This window comes from Hyla sarda, chromosome 1 (genome assembly GCF_029499605.1).
Source record: "Hyla sarda isolate aHylSar1 chromosome 1, aHylSar1.hap1, whole genome shotgun sequence".
Classification (NCBI taxonomy): Eukaryota; Metazoa; Chordata; class Amphibia; order Anura; family Hylidae; genus Hyla; species Hyla sarda.
Genome location: NC_079189.1, coordinates 615,817,051 through 615,843,635, shown reverse-complemented (window position 1 = coordinate 615,843,635; position 26,585 = coordinate 615,817,051). Strand labels below are relative to the sequence as shown.

At 41.9% G+C, this 26,585-nt stretch overlaps 1 protein-coding gene across 1 annotated transcript; it reads right to left on the bottom strand.

Moving 5' to 3' along the window:
- Nucleotides 1-7,448: 7,448 nt before the first annotated feature.
- Nucleotides 7,449-25,837, bottom strand: LOC130298915 (oocyte zinc finger protein XlCOF7.1-like). Its single transcript, XM_056551373.1, has 7 exons — nucleotides 25,717-25,837; nucleotides 19,690-19,837; nucleotides 17,240-17,419; nucleotides 16,197-16,323; nucleotides 16,049-16,113; nucleotides 15,615-15,885; nucleotides 7,449-9,208 (listed from the first exon to the last, which is right to left on the bottom strand). The coding sequence occupies exons 2-7, from the start codon at nucleotides 19,765-19,767 to the stop codon at nucleotides 8,211-8,213; spliced, it is 1,719 nt and encodes a 572-aa protein (XP_056407348.1). The 5' UTR covers nucleotides 19,768-19,837; nucleotides 25,717-25,837; the 3' UTR covers nucleotides 7,449-8,210.
- Nucleotides 25,838-26,585: the final 748 nt, after the last annotated feature.

Below are 26,585 nucleotides of genomic sequence, written 5' to 3'. Positions count from 1 at the left end.
GTGTAGAGGAGTGTACATGGGTGACAGAGGGGTATAGAGGAGTGTACATGGGTGACAGAGGGGTGTAGAGGAGTGTACCTGGGTGACAGAGGGGTGTAGAGGAGTGTACCTGGGTGACAGAGGGGTATAGAGGAGTGTACATGGGTGACAGAGGGGTATAGAGGAGTGTACATGGGTGACAGAGGGGTATAGAGGAGTGTACATGGGTGACAGATGGGTGTAGAGGAGTGTACATGGGTGACAGAGGGGTGTAGAGGAGTGTACATGGGTGACAGAGGGGTGTACATGGGTGACAGAGGGGTGTAGAGGAGTGTACATGGGTGACAGATGGGTGTAGAGGAGTGTACATGGGTGACAGATGGGTGTAGAGGAGTGTACATGGGTGACAGAGGGGTATAGAGGAGTGTACATGGGTGACAGAGGGGTATAGAGGAGTGTATATGGGTGACAGAGGGGTGTAGAGGAGTGTACATGGGTGACAGAGGGGTATAGAGGAGTGTACATGGGTGACAGAGGGGTATAGAGGAGTGTATATGGGTGACAGATGGGTGTAGAGGAGTGCACATGGGTGACAGATGGGTGTAGAGGAGTGTACATGGATGACAGAGGGGTGTAGAGGAGTGTACATGGGTGACAGAGGGGTGTAGAGGAGTGTACATGGGTGACAGAGGGGTGTAGAGGAGTGTACATGGGTGACAGAGGGGTATAGAGGAGTGTACATGGGTGACAGAGGGGTATAGAGGAGTGTACATGGGTGACAGAGGGGTGTAGAGGAGTGTACCTGGGTGACAGAGGGGTATAGAGGAGTGTACATGGGTGACAGAGGGGTATAGAGGAGTGTACATGGGTGACAGATGGGTGTAGAGGAGTGCACATGGGTGACAGATGGGTGTAGAGGAGTGTACATGGGTGACAGAGGGGTGTAGAGGAGTGTACATGGGTGACAGAGGGGTGTACATGGGTGACAGAGGGGTGTAGAGGAGTGTACATGGGTGACAGAGGGGTGTACATGGGTGACAGAGGGGTGTAGAGGAGTGTACATGGGTGACAGATGGGTGTAGAGGAGTGTACATGGGTGACAGATGGGTGTAGAGGAGTGTACATGGGTGACAGATGGGTGTAGAGGAGTGTACATGGGTGACAGAGGGGTGTAGAGGAGTGTACATGGATGACAGAGGGGTGTAGAGGAGTGTACATGGGTGACAGAGGGGTGTAGAGGAGTGTACATGGATGACAGAGGGGTGTAGAGGAGTGTACATGGATGACAGAGGGGTGTAGAGGAGTGTACATGGATGACAGAGGGGTGTAGAGGAGTGTACATGGGTGACAGAGGGGTGTTGGGGATGTAGAGGAGTGTACATGGGTGACAGATGGGTGTAGAGGAGTGTACATGGGTGACAGAAGGGTGTACATGGGTGATGAGGGGTGTAGGGGGTGAAAGAGGGGTGGACAGGAGTGACAGGGGTAAATAGTGGGGGTTGGAAAAGGGTGAAAGGTGGTAACAGAGGGGTGACAAAGGGGAGAGGGTGCATTACCTTATTTAAGATGAGCCGAGCCGTCCTTCTGCAGGGGGCCCGGAAGAATCGGTGGGCCGAGAAGATAATCCGGGGGCTGGCGGGAACATAGTCGGGGGCTGGCACACCATCGCCGAAGGGGGGAGGGGGACACTGTGTGCGCACATACACGCAATGCACACGCAGGCTTCCCTTCCCCTCTGCGCTGCCGTGATTCACAGGCACACAGGTCGGGGTGAGAGGTAAGGCACCTCCCGCTGTCCTCGCGATTTCACTGCGGCGGTCCCGTACATATCCGTTGAGCTAACTGGCATTGATTTCTCCCGTTTTAGGGGATTGGGAAGGGTTAATATCAGCCCGATCTGCGACGTCCGGTATTAACCGGGACCCAGAAGATACGAAGCGCGCTCCAATTCTGAGTGTGCTTCACATTACGGGAGTCGGCAATGGACGTAAATATAAGTCCGTGGTCGTTAAGAGTTAATAAATAATACAACAAATCACACATAATGCTATGTTTATTTTATTATGATACTTTATAATAATTCATAAAGAAAAAGGCGTCAAACAGGACATAATTAACACAAAGTATACTTTATTAGCATGAAAAAAGACAAGACATTTAAGATAATTTAAAAGAATACATATATAGTAGTAAACATGAATCCAAGAGATGCTGAGAGAGAAGAACGGGGGCTATGCTTGTCTGCCAGGGAAAGAGTTAAATAAATAGTGCACAATAAATATTGTTTCCCATGAATTAATGAGGGAGGCTACGGCTCAAGGGTTGTGGAATAGATATTAGGAGCTGATCCGGCAATATGCTCGGATCGCAAATAAATACAGAAAATCAGAGAGCAAATGAGGGAGCCTCAGGGGATCAATAGCGCATTATAGGTAAAACAAACCCTAAGCTAGACAAAATGAGGAAATACTTTACCAAGTGGAGCAGGGAGTACAATGCTACAGCCACCCGCCACCCAACGTTTCACCAATGAAGGCTTCTTCCGGGGTGTGGTCAATAGAGTGTGGGGTATGTATATATGCAGAGACTTAACCAATTAAAACCAGGGACTAAAACACGTGATGTAGTTAAGGCGTCATAATCGCCCATAGGTCACTGTTACCAAGCCTCGCTTTCATAGCGAGGTCCGGAAACAGATACGCCTGTCAGCGCGCATCACCTGACAAAAGGAAATCGCGCCAGAGGGCTCCACAGCGTCGCGAGACAACCAAGCCTCGCTTCCAGAGCGAGGCTCGGATGTACGGGCCAATCGTATGCTAGGGTTGTGTCATTATCCAATAGAGGGCCAAGCCTCGCTATCAAAGCGAGGCTTGGAAGGTGCTCAGATGCGGAAATCCCTACTAAAGCGAAAGTTCATAACTCTAGGTAGTTAGTTATAGTTATATACAAACACAATTCAAACATAAATAAATAAAATATATTCATTTCTATATCAACATATTATAGATTGCATATCAGGGACTAAATATCATGATGGGTACATATTGTGAGTAAATACATAAAGAGTACACACTTAAGGTAAGTACATATAATACCAGGGTCACATGTTATGTAGATGCAAGTGCATATTATTGTATTTTTTCATATATTTATATATTTTATTATATAGATATTCATGCAGCTGCACTGCACAAAGGCAGTACAGCATCATGAAGAATCAAGGTAAGGTGCATCGCGTGCAAAAAAAAAAAAAAAGGAGGGGGAAGGGAAGGAGATATTGGAGGAACAACAGTGAAAAAAAGGGAGTCAAGTGCAAGGTGAACACACAGTGCCAAAATGAAAGTGACATGCAGGAAAGGGGGGGGGGGGGCGGGGGGAAGAAACCTATGTAAATATCTACCTAGTAAAAAAGGGGGGGGGGACATAATGTCAATGAATGTGTGAGAAAGTGAAAATATCGAATATGGCTTAATAATTAATACCACTGTCATAATTAAATAAGTAAATGGGTAGCAGTGGGTGTTAAATATAGTTTAAGCAATTAGATTAGAGCCCCAAAGATAAACAAAGAGGGGCATAAAAATGTGGGTATATGGAAAAAATAAAATAAGGGAGTGGCAGTGTAGTGTGAGATTAGTGTACGGAGTGTGAGATGGGATGAAAGAAGTGAATAGTGTGAGTGAAAAAAGTGTATATGTGATTGAAAAACCTATGTAGAAGTGTGATGAGGTAATATGAAAGAAAAGGGATTATAATTATGCATGAAGAAACATAGGGTACAAGAAGTGGAAGTAAAAGTGTCGTATCAAGGAATATATAATTAATTGAAAATTAGTAATAAAAATAAAAAAGTATTAAAAATATATGTAAAGAATATATAGAGAGAGGATTGTGACCCTGGAAGTGTACATAAAAAAGTATATTTTAAAATTGATAAGAGAAAGAGAGTCCCAACATGATTCCGGTGGTAAGGTCACTCCAACGATAGAAGGAGGATAGAGATAGTCACGTGGTGGCCCTGGTTGATAAGTCTCATAACACATCTAGATAGACAATCAGATAAAAAAGAAGAAATAAATTAGTAAACAACAGTTAAAACAAAATGGAAGCTGCTAAAAATCACTTAAAACCCATTAATAACACACACTAATAAAAATCCGAGCTCAGAAACCAACCAATACTCCTCACAAAAATGGGGCATAGCTGTTTACCTCATTTAAGCCGTGAGGTACAAGTGTGTCCAGCCTGAAGATCCATCGCGTTTCTCTTTGTGCAACCAATTTCTTCCATTGGCCACCTCTGATACCCACCGGGACGTGGTCGATACCTATGAATTTGAGGAGAGTGGCATCACTGTTATGTTTAAGTTTAAAGTGTCTTGGTAGGGTTTTCAAAGACTGAAGGTTTGTTTCATTGGCTGCCGCATTGATATCCAAGATATGCTCTCTGACCCGTCGGCGGAGCTCCCTGGTGGTCATGCCCACGTATAGCAATTCGCATGGGCATTGTGCAACGTATACCACCCCTTTAGTTACACAGTTTATTTTCTGCCTGATTTCATATGACTTGGTACAGGATGAATTGCGAAACATATCAGTCCGTAATATATTACTGCATGCAAGGCATTTACCACATGGGGAGCAGCCGTTTTTGGGGCCCTTGGAGCCAAATAAATATGGCTCCTCAGTCTCATAGTGGCTCCTCACCAGAAGGTCCTTCAAGTTTCTATTCCGTCTATATGCAATCGCTGGTCTCGAAGGTATCATACCATTTAGTGTCTCATCCACTTGTAGAACGGGCCAATGCTGTTCAAGTATCTGCCTAATCTCATAGCTACGAGAGTTATAATCTAAAATGCACCTCACCTGGTTGTCAGTTGTCTTGTTGGTCTTTGTTCTATGTAGGGATGACGCACGATCCGTTTTTTTCGCTCTCCAGTATGCCCTTTTAATGCTCCGATTGCTATAGCCCCTTTCACGGAATCTTTTCTCTAGATCACGGGCCTGCATTTCAAAGTCCTGTTCCGTGGAGCACAGGCGTCTTGCACGTAGGAATTGACCTATGGGGATATTTCTGATCAAATGTGTGGGGTGAGCAGAGCTGGCGTGTAGTACAGTATTAGCTGAGGTAGATTTACGATGTAGATTCGTCTGGATAAATCCATTGGCGTCCGCCTGTATCTGGATATCCAAAAACTCAATATTAGTTTTATTCACTTTATGTGTTAGATGAATGTTTAAGTTGTTGTTATTGAGGGCATCCATAAACTGTTCCAACTCGTCTAGTGTACCTTGCCAAATAAACAGGATATCATCAATATATCTGCCCCATGACAGTACTTTTTCAGCCAAGGGGCAGGTATCCGACGTAAAGAGGGTCCTCTCCCACAACCCAAGGAACAAATTGGCATATGAGGGCGCACAAGCCGCCCCCATAGCCGTTCCCTGCAGTTGTAGGTAGAAGACCCCTTTAAAAATGAAGAAATTTCTCGTTAAAATGAAGGACAACAGTTCCAGAATTAAGGCACATAGATCTCCCTCCAAATTGCTGGACTCCAGAAAAAATTTAGTAGCTGCTATACCGTCATTGTGTCTTATCGACGTGTATAGTGATTCTACATCACATGTCACAAGGTAGGAGTTATCATCTAATTGGACACCATCAAGTCTACGTAGAACATCATTTGAATCCTTAATGTAGGAAGGTAACAGTTCGACTAGAGGCTTCAAAAAAAAGTCAATCCACTTACATATTGGTTCAGTCAGGGAGTTACACCCAGACACAATAGGTCTTCCAGGAGGTATCAGCGCGTTCTTATGGATCTTCGGCAGTAGATATATTGTAGGGATGGTCGGGTACTGTATAGTTAGTCCTTGTTTCTGTTTCAAATTCAAGATGTTTTCCTCCACAGCATTGTCCAGAATATGAGCTAATTCCTGTTGATAAGACATCAGGGGGTTAAAAGTGAGTCGCTTATAGCAATTGGAATCACGTAGTTGTCTAAACATTTCCTTCTCATACATATGAGATGGCCATAGGACAACATTACCCCCCTTGTCTGATGGTTTTATAACCACGTTTTTCAAAGCCCTCAGTTCTTGAACAGCCTTTCGCTGGGGGTATGTTAGATTGTCACTGGCTCTTGTTTCTGCCAGGCGTCTCAGGTCCCTAATTACCAATTTGATAAACATATCCACCTCAGGAACCAAAGTCGTAGGAGGGAAGGTGACACTCTTAGGTAAAAGGTAGCGCGGGTACTCACCTGTTCCTAGTTGTGGCATAAGATCCTGTTCATCCAGTAATGATTGTAAGTTTAAAATAGCCTCCTGTTCTATCGTGGAACCCAACAGGTTTTCAGTGTTCAGATCAAAGTGTCTTGTGTGCAGTTTTTTGAGGATCAGGCGTCGTGCAAATAGGTGGATGTCTTTTACTGTACAGAAAAGATTAAAGTTAGCCTGAGGACAAAAAGATAAACCCAGGCTAAGCACAGATTCCTGTTCATTGGTTAAGGTCACATCTGTAAGGTTAATTACCTTAAGGGACGGTCCAGGTGCCGGTGTGTCTCCTCTCTGTCTGGTAAAGCGTCTTTCATTGGAGCGTTGGTTATATTCAGGTTTGCGTCGTGATTTCTTAAATTTATTGCGTTGGGAGCTAGATGAAGATGTACTTGAAGAGGCTCCAATCGAAGAAATAGAGGAGATTGAAGAGGTTCTTACCAGGTTCGTTTGGGGAGTCCTCCAGCGATACACCCGGTTTAGTTGGAGGTCTGTCAGATCCCTCTGGTATTTTTTCACCTTAACTATTTCGATTTTCTCCTCCCAGTCTTTAAACCAGGAGTCCACTTCTTGGTTCCATGTTGTCAATTCTTCTGTAGATAGATCTAGACGGATCTTTCTAGATAGTTCCTCTATCTCAGTTTCCAGAGAGGTGAGTGTTTGTATATTATGACTTACCAATAATTCCAAAAAGGTTTTGGAGCACGTGGAGCATGCTGCTTCAGAGGGTGCATTACCTTATTTAAGATGAGCCGAGCCGTCCTTCTGCAGGGGGCCCGGAAGAATCGGTGGGCCGAGAAGATAATCCGGGGGCTGGCGGGAACATAGTCGGGGGCTGGCACACCATCGCCGAAGGGGGGAGGGGGACACTGTGTGCGCACATACACGCAATGCACACGCAGGCTTCCCTTCCCCTCTGCGCTGCCGTGATTCACAGGCACACAGGTCGGGGTGAGAGGTAAGGCACCTCCCGCTGTCCTCGCGATTTCACTGCGGCGGTCCCGTACATATCCGTTGAGCTAACTGGCATTGATTTCTCCCGTTTTAGGGGATTGGGAAGGGTTAATATCAGCCCGATCTGCGACGTCCGGTATTAACCGGGACCCAGAAGATACGAAGCGCGCTCCAATTCTGAGTGTGCTTCACATTACGGGAGTCGGCAATGGACGTAAATATAAGTCCGTGGTCGTTAAGAGTTAATAAATAATACAACAAATCACACATAATGCTATGTTTATTTTATTATGATACTTTATGTTAACACAAACTTTATCTTTTCGACAACTAATTGGTTTTGCTTTTTGAGTAAAACCTTTCTCACATTCTGAACATGAAAACGCCTTATCTCCAGTATGAATGTTTTATTTTAAACAAGACAAAGTGCACCTGTCATATCCCAGAATAAAAAAAGTTATGTGTATGTACAGCATTAGGTATTAAGTAACATAACACTTCTATGAGTCTAGCATCTATATCTCTCTCACAAGTACCTTCTATCTGTTCTTCACTTGGTTTATCATCCTGTGCTCTGTCCTCACTCTGCATGACTCATTTTCCTCCCTGAGTCTGCTGTGCCGGGTCTCTTTATCCAATTACTGCAGGCTGCCCTGTAACCCCTCCCTCTTTACAAGTTGCAGTCTAATTGGATGATTGGACAGGAGTGAGCACAGAGGAGTGCCAGCCCCAAACTCACTTACAGGACTTTGTCCCTGCCTGTGCTTCAGCTTGGAAAAAGATGATGCAGCAGCCGGACAGGATTATGTTCTGGATGGTAAGGGGTGAATGATATTCTATAAAGAGGGAAATTAAATTATCTTATGAAGTGTGAACATGTACAAGATATAAAAAGTTTGTTGAATCTGACAGTGGCCATATGATTTATCGTTAATTCTTTGATGTTCAACAACATCTACTTTCTAAGTAGAACATTTTCCACATGCTTAAGCTGAAAATGCCTTATCTCCTGGTGTGAGTTCTTTGATGTTTAAGAAGAACCGGTTTCTGAGTAAAACATTTCCCACATTCTGAACATGAAAATGGCTTCTCCCCTGTGTGAGTTCTTTGGTGTCTAACAAGATCTGATTTCTGCGTAAAACATTTTCCACATTCTGAGCATGAATATGGCTTCTCCCCTGTGTGAATTCTCTGATGTTGAACAACATATGATTTCTTAGTAAAATATTGTCCACATTCTGAACATGAAAAGAGCTTCTCCCCAGTGTGAATTCTCTGATGCTGAACAAGACTTGCCCTCTTGGCAAAACAATATCCACATTCTAAACAGGAATATGGCTTAATGCCTGTGTGAATTCGCTGATGTTGAACAAGATATGCTTTCTGAGTAAAACATTTCCCACATTCTGAACATGAAAACGTTGTTTCCCTTGTGTGAGTTTTTTGATGTTCAACAAGATCTGATTTCATGGAAAAACATTTCAAACATTCTAAGCATGAAAAGATTTTCTCCTTTGTAGGAGTTCTTTTACGTTTGAGTGCATATGCTTCCTGGCCAAAACATTTCCCACTTTCTGGGCATTGTAATAACTTCCCTCCTGTGTGAATTCTCTGATGCTGAACAAGATTTGATTCCCGAGTAAAACATATCCCACATTCTGAACATGAAAATGGTTTCACCCCTGTGTGAATTCTCTGATGCTGAACAAGATTTGATTCATCAGTAAAACATTTCCCACATTCTGAACATGGAAATAGCTTCTCCACTGTGAGGGATTTTTGAGGCTCAACACTTCTATGACTTTTATTTTGCTGAACATCTTGAGATGACTGAGAAGACAGGACCTGTATATAAGGATGAGATGACAGATCTTGGCTGTGAAGGGCTGAGGGTGTATCTGGGATAATGGAATGTTCTTCATATGTATCTTGTGTGATATCATCATCTGCTTTATAATCTGAAGATATAAGATTCTCCTCTGATCTCCTGCTACAAGAATCTGCAGAGAAGAAAACATTTCTTGTTATATTTGAGTCATAACCATAAAATCTTTCCTGTATTTATCGTCCCAGAATATGGTGGAACATTCTCCCCATCACTCCGGTCTGTTGTGTCCGTGTATTGTCTCCTCCCCTGGTCTGTCTCCACAACACCGAGGGCCCTGACTGTTCCCATGTATACGCCCCTGCCCCTGTATACACCATACGGCTTCTTCCTATTTCAGGCACTACTACGTTATAGTTACAGCAGGCTTAGAACAAATCACTCCAGTCCATAAGAGCTACAATACTTTACCTACCACTAAATTCCATTATATTGTCTTTTATATATTGGGCCCCATTTACTGACACTTACAGGAATGTTATACGGACCTTTGTTCAGGCCTATAAGGATATTAGAGAATCCCTTATGGCTTCATCCACAATATCTACATTGGAAAACACTGCCTTAGCTTGTCAAAAGCAGCATTTCAGTGCTTAGTGTAACCCTTTCCTTGCTGTTGCAGCTTCTTTCATTTCTGCTCACAGCGGGCATGCTGGGAGTTCTAGTTTTGCAACAGCTGGAGGAGCCTTGGTTGGAAAACACTGCCTTAGCTTGTCAAAAGCAGCATTTCAGTGCTTAGTGTAACCCTTTCCTTGCTGTTGCATTTTCTTTCATTTCTGCTCACAGCACCTTTGGCTGTCCGGGAATGCTGGTAGTTGTAGTTTTGCAATAGCTGGGGGCACCTTGGTTGGAAAACACTGCCTTAGCTTGTAAAAAAAAAAAAAAAAAAGCTGCATTTCAGTGCTTAGTGTAACCTTTTCCTTGCTGTTGCAGTTTCTTTCATTTCTGCTCACAGCACCTTTGGCTGTTCGGGCATGTTGGGAGTTGTAGTTTTGCAACAGCTGGAGGCACTCTGGTTGGGAATCACTGATGTAGATATTGTGGATGATGGACTCTCTGTATTAGTGTTTATACCAATATTGAGAGAGAGAGAGAGAGAGAGAGAGAGAGGGAGAGATTAACCCCTTGCTTATGGTGTTATTCATAAACAAATATATCTAATGTATTCCACTTCTTCCTCGTTCCTTCTTTTGTAATATTATAGGACTATTATGCAGCTCAGAATGTGTCTGTCTGTGCAGAAAGGGACAGAATATTGGTATTCTTTATGGTTTACTGTTTAGCATTTGTTTATATTATCTGGTTCTACAGTAGGTCAGTATTCGCCTGCGCCGAAGATTGTGGAATACGACTTACGCGTGCGCAGTGAGAGAAGCTGTTATAGTCGGAGCAGCTTGTTATATGTTTATATTGGTATTATATTTCCTATATTGTTATATTGGACGTATTATATGTTTATATTGTTATATTGGATGTATTATATGTTTATATTGTTATATTGGATGTATTATATGTATATATTGTTATATTGGACGTATTATATGTATATATTGTTATATTGGATGTATTATATGTTTATATAGTTATATTGGATGTATTATATGTATATATTGTTATATTGGATGTATTATATGTTTATATTGTTATATTGGATGTATTATATGTTTATATTGTTATATTGGATGTATTATATGTTTATATTGTTATATTGGATGTATTATATGTTTATATTGTTATATTGGATGTATTATATGTTTATATTGTTATATTGGATGTATTATATGTATATATTGTTATATTGGATGTATTATATGTATATATTGTTATATTGGACGTATTATATGTTTATATTGTTATATTGGACGTATTATATGTTTATATTGTTATATTGGACGTATTATATGTTTATATTGTTATATTGGATGTATTATATGTATATATTGTTATATTGGACGTATTATATGTTTATATTGTTATATTGGACGTATTATATGTTTATATTGTTATATTGGATGTATTATATGTATATATTGTTATATTGGATGTATTATATGTTTATATTGTTATACTGGACGTATTATATGATTATATTGTTATATTGGACGTATTATATGATTATATTGTTATATTGGATGTATTATATGATTATATTGTTATATTGGATGTATTATATGATTATACTGTTATATTGGACGTATTATATGTTTATATTGTTATATTGGACGTATTATATGTTTATATTGTTATATTGGATGTATTATATGTTTATATTGTTATATTGGATGTATTATATGTTTATATTGTTATATTGGATGTATTATATGTTTATATTGTTATATTGGATGTATTATATGTTTATATTGGACGTATTATATGTTTATATTGTTATATTGGACATATTATATGTTTATATTGGACGTATTATATGTTTATATTGTTATATTGGACGTATTATATGTTTATATTGTTATATTGGACGTATTATATGTTTATATTGTTATATTGGACGTATTATATATTTATATTGTTATATCGGACGTATTATATATTTATATTGTTATATTGGACGTATTATATATTTATACTGTTATATTAGATGTATTATATGTTTATATTGGACGTATTATATGTTTATATTGTTATATTGGATGTATTATATGCATATATTGTTATATTGGACGTATTATATGTTTATATTGTTATATTGGATGTATTATATGTTTATATTATTATATTGGATGTATTATATGTTTATATTGTTATATTGGACGTATTATATGTTTATATTGTTATATTGGACGTATTATATATTTATATTGTTATATCGGACGTATTATATATTTATATTGTTATATTGGACGTATTATATATTTATACTGTTATATTAGATGTATTATATGATTATATTGTTATATTGGACGTATTATATGTTTATATTGTTATATTGGATGTATTATATGTTTATATTGTTATATTGGATGTATTATATGTTTATATTATTATATTGGATGTATTATATGTATATATTGTTATACTGGACGTATATGTTTATATTGTTATATTGGATGTATTATATGTTTATATTATTATATTGGATGTATTATATGTTTATATCATTATATTGGACGTATTATATGTTTATATTGTTATATTGGATGTATTATATGTTAATATTGTTATATTGGATGTATTATATGTTTATATTATTATATTGGATGTATTATATGTTTATATTGTTATATTGGATGTATTATATGTTTATATTGTTATATTGGATGTATTATATGTTTATATTGTTATATTGGACGTATTATATGTTTATATTGGATGTATTATATGTTTATATTGTTATATTGGATGTATTATATGTTTCTATTGTTATATTGGACGTATTATATGTTTATATTGTTATATTGGATGTATTATATGTTTATATTGTTATATTGGATGTATTATATGATTATATTGTTATATTGGATGTATTATATGATTATATTGTTATATTGGATGTATTATATGTTTATATTGTTATATTGGATGTATTATATGTTTATATTGTTATATTGGATGTATTATATGTTTATATTGTTATATTGGACGTATTATATATTTATATTGTTATATTGGATGTATTATATGTTTATATTGTTATATTGGATGTATTATATGTTTATATTGTTATATTGGACGTATTATATATTTATATTGTTATATTGGATGTATTATATGTTTATATTGTTATATTGGACGTATTATATGTATATATTGTTATATTGGATGTATTATATGTTTATATTGTTATATTGGATGTATTATATGTTTATATTGTTATATTGGACGTATTATATGTTATATTGGATGTATTATATGATTATATTGTTATATTGGACGTATTATATATTTATATTGTTATATTGGATGTATTATATGTTTATATTGTTATATTGGACGTATTATATGTTTATATTGTTATATTGGACGTATTATATGTTTATATTGTTATATTGGACGTATTATATGAATATTTTGATTTATTGGACGTATTATATGATTATTTTGATATATTGGACGTATTATATGATTATTTTGATATATTGGATGTATTATATGATTATTTTGATATATTGGACGTATTATATGATTATTTTGATATATTGGACGTATTATATGATTATTTTGATATATTGGATGTATTATATGATTATTTTGATATATTGGATGTATTATATGATTATTTTGATATTTTGGACGTATTATATGATTATTTTGATATTTTGGACGTATTATATGATTACGGTATTTTGATATTCTGGACGTATTATATGATTATTTTGATATATTGGATGTATTATATGATTATTTTGATATATTGGACGTATTATATGATTATTTTGATATATTGGATGTATTATATGATTATTTTGATATATTGGATGTATTATATGATTATTTTGATATTTTGGACGTATTATATGATTATTTTGATATTCTGGACGTATTATATGATTACGGTATTTTGATATTTTGGACGTGTGTTCCGGAGGGCGGCCACATATGCTCTCATGTTTTTAGCTCCTGGGAGCTTTTTAATTGTGATGAGGATATTTGTTGTCGTTCCTCTATAAACCTGATATCATTTCACATTTTTTCGGTGTGCATTGAGTCTGGTGCTTTTCACTTCTTCGTGATACACCGATCGGATGCATTCATGGTGTTTAGAAGACCAATCGGTACTCCGTGCACCTCTTCTCTGCATTTAGTAGTTAAAGGGGTATTCCAGGAAAAAACTTTTTTTTATATATATCAACTGGCTCCAAAAAGTTAAACATATTTATAAATTACAATCTTATAGAGAGGGACTCGGCACCACCGAGACTTGCACTAGGATAAAGCAATCTATTCGGATATAGCAGGCTATTCGATCTTTAAGTGTCTTCCCTTGCAACAGCTGGAGGGACTTCAGTGGTGCTCAACGTATAAGACAAGTCCATACAAAATGCAAGCAATAGAAGAAGGTAGAAACGGAGCAACTCACCACACCGACCCAGGTATACTATGCAAGTGGTTCTTTATTCCAAAGCTTCAACCATGGAAGACAAGCAGGGGAGAGTGGGAGCGGGACGCAGGGGTATCCACTCGGTGACGGGACCGTTTGGCGCCTGAGCGCTTCGTCAGACCGGGATAGTGAGGTCACAGGAAGGGGAGTGCTTTAAAACAGGTAAATCCTGATGACGCTGCAGGTGAACTGCGGATCATTGGTTCTTAACTTAGATACAAAAGTGTATAGTAAAACATGTTATACAAACATTAAAAGCAACTTCCTATTATGCGAACTAACAGTACTATGAAGTTAGCTACTAGGGATCGACCGGTTACCGGTATGGCCGATATTATCGGCCAATAATCACGATTTTGGGCATTATCGGTATCGGCAATTACCTTGCCGATAAGCCGATAATGCCCCGTCCACCACACCGCACCGTGACGTCAGGTGCGTCGCTGCTCAGCAGCGTCAATGCAGCGTTACTAGGCCGGAGCCTGCCCGGAGTGGGGAAGAGGACCCCCGGAGAAGAAGGACAGCCTGGACCGGTTCACCCTCCACCCGGAATGCCGCCGGACACTACAGGAAGGATGGATGGCCCGGACCACCCTCCCCGGACGATCCCTGCAGCAACTGGGAAGGTGAGTCAGGGTTCTGGGATGGACAGGGGTCTGTATAATATACTATACCTACAGTAGGCCCTCCAGCTGTTGCAAAACTACAACTCCCAGCATGCCCGGACAGCCAACAGCTGAAGGGGATTTATATACCCATAACCCTCTCGGGGTTCTGTTGTTATCCGCGTAAGCCTGTAGAGAGCTTATCGTCCAAAAAAGACATGTTTCACGTTCTGCCATGGAGGTGTTTTTACACTCTAAGATATTAGTACTGTTTTAAAGCACTCCCCTTCCTGTGACCTCACTATCCCGGTCTGACGAAGCGCTCAGGCGCCAAACGGTCCCGTCACCGAGTGGATACCCCCGCGTCCCGCTCCCACTCTCCCCTGCTTGTCTTCCATGGTTGAAGCTTTGGAATAAAGAACCACTTGCATAGTATACCTGGGTCGGTGTGGTGAGTTGCGCTACCTTCTTCTATTGCTTGCATATTTATAAATTACTTCCATTAAAAAAACTCTTAATCCTTCCAAAAATTATCAGCTGCGGAAGTTGAGTTGTTCTTTTCTGGCTGGCAACAGTGTTCTCTGCTGACATCTCTGCTTGTCTCGGGAACCGCACAGAGTAGAAGAGGTTTGCTATGGGGATTTGCGTCTACTCTGGACAGTTCCCGAGACAGGTGTCATCAGAGAGCACTTAGAAAAGAACAACTCAACATTGGCAGCTTATAAGTGCTGAAAGGATTGAGATTTTTTAATAGAAATTATTTACAATTCTGTTTAACTTTCTGGGGCCAGTTGATATATATATATATAAAAAAAAGTTTTTTCCTGGATAACCCCTTTAATATTCACCTGAGCGGTTACCTGTGGGAATGTCCTCCTTATACTGCTCATCACCGCTCACATCTGTCTCTTCTTCTTCCTTTATGTCTGTAGCATTAATATAGATCAGATCTTTCCCTGTAGGAATGTCCTCCTTATACTGCTCATCACTGCTCACATCTGTCTCTTCTTCTTCCTTTATGTCTGTAGTATTAATATAGATCAGATCGTTCCCTGTAGGAATATCCTCCTTATACTGCTCATCACTGCTCACATTTGTCTCTGGAGCATTAATATTGTTCGGATCTTGTCCCTAAATCATAAGATGTAGATAAAATATTGTAAAAGTCATCAGACAGTAGGAGTCACGTAGGATGTTATAGATGAGCAGGAGATGAGGAGTCATGGAGGGTGAGGGGACTGACCACAAGAGCTTCACAGCCCTTCTACAGATCATAGGGAATATCTCCATCTACCTGATCATCCTGTGGAAGAAGAGGACGGGGACACCTCTCTGGTGCTGTTCTCTTACTGGATCTGACTGTAGGGAACACATACAGAGACTGAATTCATTCTTTACATACAAATAATGAGAGGACGTTTGTATATAGTCATGTCTATTACCTGGTGATGTGAGGGGCTGCTGATCCTCCATCATGACCTGATCCTTGTACTGATCCTTGTGTCCTTCTACATACTCCCACTCCTCCATGGAGAAATAGACCGCCACGTCCTGACACCTTATAGGAACCTGACACATAATGATACAGTCATCACCCCGACCCCTCCAGTGGTGTTACTGTATAATGTCCCAGCATTCCCAGCAGTGTCACCTCTCCAGTCATCACCAGACCCCTCCATTACTGTATAATGTCCCAGCAGTGTCACCTCTCCAGTCATCACCAGACCCCTCCATTACTGTATAATGTCCCAGCATTCCCAGCAGTGTCACCTCTCCAGTCATCACCAGACCCCTCCATTACTGTATAATGTCCCAGCAGTGTCACCTCTCCAGTCATCACCAGACCCCTCCATTACTGTATAATGTCCCAGCAGTGTCACCTCTCCAGTCATCACCAGACCCCTCCATTACTGTATAATGTCCCAGCAGTGTCACCTCTCCAGTCATCACCAGACCCCTCCATTACTGTATAATGTCCCTGCAGGGTCACCTCTCCAGTCATCACCAGACCCCTCCATTACTGTATAATGTCCCAGCAGGGTCACCTCTCCAGTCATCACCAGACCCCTCCATTACTGTATAATGTCCCAGCAGGGTCACCTCTCCAGTCATCACCAGACCCCTCCATTACTGTATAATGTCCCAGCAGGGTCACCTCTCCAGTCATCACCAGACCCCTCCATTACTGTATAATGTCCCAGCAGTGTCACCTCTCCAGTCATCACCAGACCCCTCCATTACTATATAATGTCCCAGCAGTGTCACCTCTCCAGTCATAACCAGACCCCTCCATTACTGTATAATGTCCCAGCAGTGTCACCTCTCCAGTCATCACCAGACCCCTCCATTACTGTATAATATCCCAGCAGGGTCACCTCTCCAGTCATCACCAGACCCCTCCATTACTGTATAATGTCCCAGCAGTGTCACCTCTCCAGTCATCACCAGACCCCTCCATTACTGTATAATGTCCCAGCAGGGTCACCTCTCCAGTCAGCAGTTCCATCATCTTGTTGATGAGTTCTCGGATCTTCTGTTCATCCATTTCCTCATGTATCAGGGAGTGAGGTGGGGGCCCCGGGATTGGGCTCAGGGTTCTTCCCCATCCTTCACACACAGGGGCCCGACAGCGCCCACTAGAGGACTTCTTCACTACTGTGTAATCCTGTGTATGGATAAGAATGAGGTCATGTGACATCCTTCCCAGAATCCATCACCTCTCCAGTCATATCTATCTATTATTACATAGATTAGAATGAGGTCATGTGACATCACTCCCAGAATCCCTCACCTCTCCAGTCATATCCATCTGTTATTACATAGATAAGAATGAGGTCATGTGACATCACTCCCAGAATCCCTCACCTCTCCAGTCATATCCATCTGTTATTACATAGATAAGAATGAGGTCATGTGACATCACTCCCAGAATCCCTCACCTCTCCAGTCATATCCATCTGTTATTACATAGATAAGAATGAGGTCATGTGACATCACTCCCAGAATCCTTCACCTCTCCAGTCATATCCATCTGTTATTACATAGATAAGAATGAGGTCATGTGACATCACTCCCAGAATCCCTCACGTCTCCGGTCATATCCATCTGTTATTACATTGATGAGAATGAGGTCATGTGACATCACTCCCAGAATCCCTCACCTCTCCGGTCATATCCATCTGTTATTACATAGATAAGAATGAGGTCATGTGACATCACTCCCAGAATCCCTCACCTCTCCAGTCATATCCATCTGTTATTACATAGATAAGAATGAGGTCATGTGACATCACTCTCAGAATCCCTCACCTCTCCAGTCATATCCATCTGTTATTACATAGATAAGAATGAGGTCATGTGACATCACTCCCAGAATCCCTCACCTCTCCAGTCATATCCATCTGTTATTACATAGATAAGAATGAGGTCATGTGACATCACTCCCAGAATCCCTCACCTCTCCGGTCATATCCATCTGTTATTACATAGATAAGAATGAGGTCATGTGACATCACTCCCAGAATCCCTCACCTCTCCAGTCATATCCATCTGTTATTACATAGATAAGAATGAGGTCGTGTGACATCACTCTCAGAATCCCTCACGTCTCCAGTCATATCCATCTGTTATTACATAGATAAGAATGAGGTCATGTGACATCACTCCCAGAATCCCTCACCTCTCCAGTCATATCCATCTGTTATTACATAGATAAGAATGAGGTCATGTGACATCACTCCCAGAATCCCTCTCCTCTCCAGTCATATCCATCTGTTATTACATAGATAAGAATGAGGTCATGTGACATCACTCAGAATCCCTCACCTCTCCAGTAATATCCATCTGTTATTACATAGATTAGAATGAGGTCATGTGACCTCACTCCCAGAATCCCTCACCTCTCCAGTCATATCCATCTGTTATTACATAGATAAGAATGAGGTCATGTGACCTCACTCCCAGAATCCCTCACCTCTCCAGTCATATCCATCTGTTATTACATAGATAAGAATGAGGTCATGTGACATCACTCCCAGAATCCCTCACCTCTCCAGTCATATCCATCTGTTATTACATAGATAAGAATGAGGTCATGTGACATCACTCCCAGAATCCCTCACCTCTCCAGTCATATCCATTTGTTATTACATAGATAAGAATGAGGTCATGTGACATCACTCCCAGAATCCCTCACCTCTCCATTCATATCCATCTGTTATTACATATATAAGAATGAGGTCATGTGACATCACTCCCAGAATCCCTCACCTCTCCAGTCATATCCATCTGTTATTATATAGATAAGAATGAGGTCATGTGACATCACTCCCAGAATCCCTCACCTCTCCAGTCATATCCATCTGTTATTGCATAGATAAGAATGAGGTCATGTGACATCACTCCCAGAATCCCTCACCTCTCCAGTCATATCCATCTGTTATTACATAGATAAAAATGAGGTCATGTGACCTCACTCCCAGAATCCCTCACCTTTCCAGTCATATCCATCTGTTATTACATAGATAAGAATGAGGTCATGTGACATCACTCCCAGAATCCCTCACCTCTCCAGTCATATCCATCTGTTATTACATAGATAAGAATGAGGTCATGTGACATCACTCCCAGAATCCCTCACCTCTCCAGTCATATCCATCCGTTATTACATAGATAAGAATGAGGTCATGTGACATCACTCCCAGAATCCCTCACCTCTCCAGTCATATCCATCTGTTATTACATAGATAAGAATGAGGTCATGTGATATCACTCCCAGAATCCCTCACCTCTCCGGTCATATCCATCTGTTATTACATAGATAAGAATGAGGTCATGTGACATCACTCCCAGAATCCCTCACCTCTCCAGTCATATTCATCTGTTATTATATAGATAAGAATGAGGTCATGTGACATCACTCCCAGAATCCCTCACCTCTCCAGTAAGTCGGAAGAGTATCTGTAGGGTGAGGTTTATGATCCTGTCGGCCATCTTGTTCCTGTCTCTCTCCATGGTTGATGGGTCATCCAGGAGAATTCTCTTATATAGAAGATATCAGCAGAGGATCCTGGATTGGAGAAACCTGAAGGGAAGAAGAGGAGACGATGATAAACCGCACCAGATTCTAGGGAGAAATAAAATCCATTTCCTGGAGATAATCTGGGGAAACATCTGAGGAGACATTATAGTCACAATGAGGGACATTCATCAAAACCTGCGCTGAGGAAAAGTTGCTGAGTTGCCCATAGCAACCAATCAGAGAGCTTATTTCACTTTTCAGAGACCTTTTCAAAAATGAAAGGAGCGATCTGATTGGTTGCTATGGGCAACTGGTTGACTTTTCTTCCGCATAAGTTTTGATGAATCTCCCTCATTAAAGGGGTACTCTGTTGCTCAGCGTTTGGAACAAACTGTTCCAAATCCTGAAGTCAGTGCCGGGATCTTGTGACGTCATAGCCCCGCCCCCTCAATGCTAGTCTATGGGAGGGGGCGTGACAGCCATCACGCCCCCTCCCATAGACTTGCATTTAGGGGGCGGAGCATGACATCATGATGGGGCGGGGCTATGACGTGACAAGCTCCAGTTTGTTCCTAACGCTGAGCGGCGGACACTGACTAACCAGTGCACTAACCAGATTTGCACATTTTTGGTCACTTCAAATACCATAAAAACATATCTAAAAAGCAATTGAAATGTCCCATCAAGACAAAAATAGTACCGATAAAACACACAAATCACAGCGCAAAAAATGACCCTCATACATCCCCATATACAGGAAAATAAAAGTTATAGGGATCAGAATAGTAATATTTTATATTTTTGTATAGTTCCCCCACATTAGGTTGGCAGTATAGTTTCCCCCACACTAGGTTGGCAGTATAGTTCCCCCACATTAGGTTGGCAGTATAGTTCCCCCACATTAGGTTGGCAGTATAGTTCCCCCCACATTAGGTTGGCAGTATAGTTCCCCCACATAAGGTTGGCAGTATAGTTCCCCCACATTAGGTTGGCAGTATAGTTCCCCCACATTAGGTTGGCAGTATAGTTCCCCCCACATTAGGTTGGCAGTATAGTTCCCCCACATTAGGTTGGCAGTATAGTTCCCCCACATTAGGTTGGCAGTATAGTTCCCCCCACATTAGGTTGGCAGTATAGTTCCCCCACATTAGGTTGACAGTATAGTTCCCCCACATTAGGTTGGCAGTATAGTTCCCCCACATTAGGTTGGCAGTATAGTTCCCCCACATTAGGTTGGCAGTATAGTTCCCCCACATTAGGTTGGCAGTATAGTTCCCCCCACATTAGGTTGGCAGTATAGTTCCCCCACATAAGGTTGGCAGTATAGTTCCCCCACATTAGGTTGGCAGTATAGTTCCCCCACATTAGGTTGGCAGTATAGTTCCCCCCACATTAGGTTGGCAGTATAGTTCCCCCCACATTAGGTTGTCTGTATAGTTCCCCCACATTAGGTTGTCTGTATAGTTCCCCCACATTAGGCTGGCAGTATAGTTCCCCCACATTAGGTTGGAAGTATAGTTCCCCCCACATTAGGTTGGCAGTATAGTTCCCCCACATTAGGTTGGCAGTAGAGTTCCCCCACATTAGGTTGGAAGTATAGTTCCCCCCACATTAGGTTGGCAGTATAGTTCCCCCCACATTAGGTTGGCAGTATAGTTCCCTACATTAGCTTGGCTGTATAGTTCCCCCACATTAGGTTGACAGTATAGTTCCCCCACATTAGGTTGGCAGTATAGTTCCCCCACATTAGGTTGACAGTATAGTTCCCCCACATTAGGTTGGCAGTATAGTTCCCCCACATTAGGTTGACAGTATAGTTCCCACACATTAAGTTGGCAGTATAGTTCCCCCTCATTAGGTTGGCAGTATATTCCCCCACATTAGGTTGGCAGTATAGTTCCCCCACATTAGGTTGGCAGTATAGTTCCCCCACATTAGGTTGACAGTATAGTTCCCCCCACATTAGGTTGGCAGTATAGTTCCCCCACATTAGGTTGACAGTATAGTTCCCCCCACATTAGGTTGGCAGTATAGTTCCCCCCACATTAGGTAGTCAGTATAGTTCCCCCCCCACATTAGGTCGTCAGTATAATTCCCCCACATTAGGTCGTCAGTATAGTTCCCCCACATTAGGTCGGCAGTATAGTTCCCCCCCCCACATTAAGTTGGCAGTATAGTTGCCCCCCACATTAGGTTGGCAGTATAATTCCCCCCCACATTAGGTTGGCAGTATAGTTCCCCCCACATTAGGTTGGCAGTATAGTTCCCCCCACATTAGGTTGGCAGTATAGTTCCCCCACATTAGGTTGGCAGTATAGTTCCCCCACATTAGGTTGGCAGTATAGTTCCCCCACATTAGGTTGGCAGTATAGTTCCCCCACATTAGGTTGGCAGTATAGTTCCCCCACATTAGGTTGGCAGTATAGTTCCCCCCACATTAGGTTGGCAGTATAGTTCCCCCACATTAGGTTGACAGTATAGTTCCCCCACATTAGGTTGGCAGTATAGTTCCCCCACATTAGGTTGGCAGTATAGTTCCCCCACATTAGGTTGGCAGTATAGTTCCCCCACATTAGGTTGGCAGTATAGTTCCCCCACATTAGGTTGGCTGTATAGTTCCCCCACATTAGGTTGACAGTATAGTTCCCCCACATTAGGTTGGCAGTATAGTTCCCCCTCATTAGGTTGGCAGTATAGTTCTCCCCACATTAGGTTGGCAGTATAGTTCCCCCACATTAGGTTGGCAGTATAGTTCCCCCACATTAGGTTGGCTGTATAGTTCCCCCACATTAGGTTGGCAGCATAGTTTAGGTTGGCAGTATGTCCCCCCACATTAGGTTGGCAGTATAGTTCCCCCACATTAGGTTGGCTGTATAGTTCCACCACATTAGGTTGGCAGTATAGTTCCCCCCACATTAGGTTGGCAGTATAGTTCCCCACATTAGGTTGGCAGTATAGTTCCCCCACATTAGGTTGGCAGTATAGTTCCCCCACATTAGGTTGGCAGTATAGTTCCCCCACATTAGGTTGGCAGTATAGTTCCTCCACATTAGGTTGGCAGTATAGTTCCCCCACATTAGGTTGGCAGTATAGTTCCCCCACATTAGGTTGGCAGTATAGTTCCCCCACATTAGGTGGGCAGTATAGTTCCCCCTACATTAGGTTGGCAGTATAGTTCCCCCACATTAGGTGTGCAGTATAGTTCACCCACATTAGGTGTGCAGTATAGTTCCCCCTACATTAGGTTGGCAGTATAGTTCCCCCACATTAGGTGTGCAGTATAGTTCCTCCTACATTAGGTTGGCAGTATAGTTCCCTCCACATTAGGTGTGCAGTATAGTCCCCCCCACATTAGGTTGGCAGTATAGTTCCCCCCACATTAGGTGTGCAGTATAGTTCCCCCACATTAGGTTGGCAGTATAGTTCCCCCCACATTAGGTTGGCAGTATAGTCCCCCCACATTAGGTTGGCAGTATAGTTCCCCCACATTAGGTTGACAGTATAGTTCCCCCCACATTAGGTTGGCAGTATAGTTCCCCCACATTAGGTTGACAGTATAGTTCCCCCCACATTAGGTTGGCAGTATAGTTCCCCCCACATTAGGTCGTCAGTATAGTTCCCCCCCCACATTAGGTCGTCAGTATAATTCCCCCACATTAGGTCGTCAGTATAGTTCCCCCACATTAGGTCGGCAGTATAGCTCCCCCCCACATTAAGTTGGCAGTATAGTTCCCCCCCACATTAGGTTGGCAGTATAATTCCCCCCCACATTAGGTTGGCAGTATAGTTCCCCCCACATTAGGTTGGCAGTATAGTTCCCCCCACATTAGGTTGGCAGTATAGTTCCCCCACATTAGGTTGACAGTATAGTTCCCCCCACATTAGGTTGGCAGTATAGTTCCCCCACATTAGGTTGGCAGTATAGTTCCCCCACATTAGGTTGGCAGTATAGTTCCCCCACATTAGGTTGGCAGTATAGTTCCCCCACATTAGGTTGGCAGTATAGTTCCCCCACATTAGGTTGGCTGTATAGTTCCCCCACATTAGGTTGACAGTATAGTTCCCCCACATTAGGTTGGCAGTATAGTTCCCCCTCATTAGGTTGGCAGTATAGTTCTCCCCACATTAGGTTGGCAGTATAGTTCCCCCACATTAGGTTGGCAGTATAGTTCCCCCACATTAGGTTGGCTGTATAGTTCCCCCACATTAGGTTGGCAGCATAGTTTAGGTTGGCAGTATGTCCCCCCACATTAGGTTGGCAGTATAGTTCCCCCACATTAGGTTGGCTGTATAGTTCCACCACATTAGGTTGGCAGTATAGTTCCCCCCACATTAGGTTGGCAGTATAGTTCCCCACATTAGGTTGGCAGTATAGTTCCCCCACATTAGGTTGGCAGTATAGTTCCCCCACATTAGGTTGGCAGTATAGTTCCCCCACATTAGGTTGGCAGTATAGTTCCCCCACATTAGGTTGGCAGTATAGTTCCCCCACATTAGGTTGGCAGTATAGTTCCCCCACATTAGGATGGCAGTATAGTTCCCCCACATTAGGTGTGCAGTATAGTTCCCCCTACATTAGGTTGGCAGTATAGTTCCCCCACATTAGGTGTGCAGTATAGTTCACCCACATTAGGTGTGCAGTATAGTTCCCCCTACATTAGGTTGGCAGTATAGTTCCCCCACATTAGGTGTGCAGTATAGTTCCTCCTACATTAGGTTGGCAGTATAGTTCCCTCCACATTAGGTGTGCAGTATAGTCCCCCCCACATTAGGTTGGCAGTATAGTTCCCCCCACATTAGGTGTGCAGTATAGTTCCCCCACATTAGGTTGGCAGTATAGTTCCCCCCACATTAGGTTGGCAGTATAGTCCCCCCACATTAGGTTGGCAGTATAGTTCCCCCACATTAGGTTGGCAGTATAGTTCCCCCACATTAGGTTGGCAGTATAGTTCCCCCACATTAGGTTGGCAGTATAGTCCCCCCACATTAGGCTGGTAGTATAGTCCCCCCACATTAGGCTGGTAGTATAGTTCCCCCACATTAGGCTGGTAGTATAGTTCCCCCCACATTAGGTTGGTAGTATAGTTCCCCCACATTAGGCTGGTAGTATAGTTCCCCCACATTAGGCTGGTAGTATAGTTCCCTACATTAGGTTTGCAGTATAGTTCCCCCCACATTAGGTGTGCAGTATAGTTCCCCCCACATTAGGTTGGCAGTATAGTTCCCCCACATTAGGCTGGTAGTATAGTTCCCCCCACATTAGGTTGGCAGTATAGTTCCCCCCACATTAGGCTGGTAGTATAGTTCCCCCACATTAGGCTGGTAGTATAGTTCCCCCACATTAGGCTGGTAGTATAGTTCCCCCACATTAGGTTGGCAGTATAGTTCCCCCACATTAGGTTATCAGCATAGTTCCCCCACATTAGGTAGGCAGTATAGTTCCCCCACATTAGGTTGGCAGTATAGTTCCCCCACATTAGGCTGGTAGTATAGTTCCCCCTCATTAGGCTGGTACTATAGTTCCCCCACATTAGGTTGGCAGTATAGTTCCCCCACATTAGGTTGGCTGTATAGTTCCCCCACATTAGGTAGGCAGTATAGTTCCCCCACATTAGGTTGGCAGTATAGTTCCCCCACATTAGGTTGGTAGTATAGTTCCCCCACATTAGGTTGGCTGTATAGTTCCCCCACATTAGGTTGGCAGTATAGTTCCCCCACATTAGGTTGGCAGTATAGTTCCCCCACATTAGGTGTGCAGTATAGTTCCCCCACATTAGGTTGGCAGTATAGTTCCCCCACATTAGGTTGGCAGTATAGTTCCCCCACATTAGGTAAAAAAAACACATAAAGGAAAAAATAATCCCCAAAGGAGAAATCACAGAAAGAGGGGATCGGCCTCTATATAGGGGAGGGGGTGCGATTAAAGGACCTCACCCACATACCTGTATCTGTAGAGGAGCCGTGTGCTTACAGGACCTGCGATGATGTCACCGTCATGTGATCAGTCACGTGGAGGAGGAGGAGTCACATGATCAGGGGCTGCTGCTCTAGGCTCATCTGCTCAGTGTATGCAGGACTCTGCTGTGCTGGTTGTGATCGCTGCTGGATGAGCTGAAGTTATGTGTATGCAGCAGAGCTGTGTGTGTGTGATGTGCGTGGTGCAGAGCTGTGTGTGTGTGATGTGCGTGGTGCAGAGCTGTGTATGTGTGTGTTATATATGTCTGCAGCAGAGCTGTGTGTAATGTACATGTAGCTGAGCTGTATGTGTACACAGTAGAGCTGTATATGTGTAATGTACATGTAGCTGAGCTGTATGTGTACACAGTAGAGCTGTATATGTGTAATGTGCATGTAGCTGAGCTGTACGTGTACACAGTAGAGCTGTATATGTGTAATGTGCATGTAGCTGAGCTGTATGTGTATACAGTAGAGCTGTATATGTGTAATGTACATGTAGCTGAGCTGTATGTGTACACAGTAGAGCTGTATATGTGTAATGTGCATGTAGCTGAGCTGTATGTGTACACAGTAGAGCTGTATATGTGTAATGTGCATGTAGCTGAGCTGTATGTGTACACAGTAGAGCTGTTTATGTGTAATGTACATGTAGCTGAGCTGTATGTGTACACAGTAGAGCTGTATATGTGTAATGTACATGTAGCTGAGCTGTATGTGTACACAGTAGAGCTGTATATGTGTAATGTACATGTAGCTGAGCTGTATGTGTACACAGTAGAGCTGTATATGTGTAATGTACATGTAGCTGAGCTGTATGTGTACACAGTAGTGCTGTATATGTGTAATGTGCATG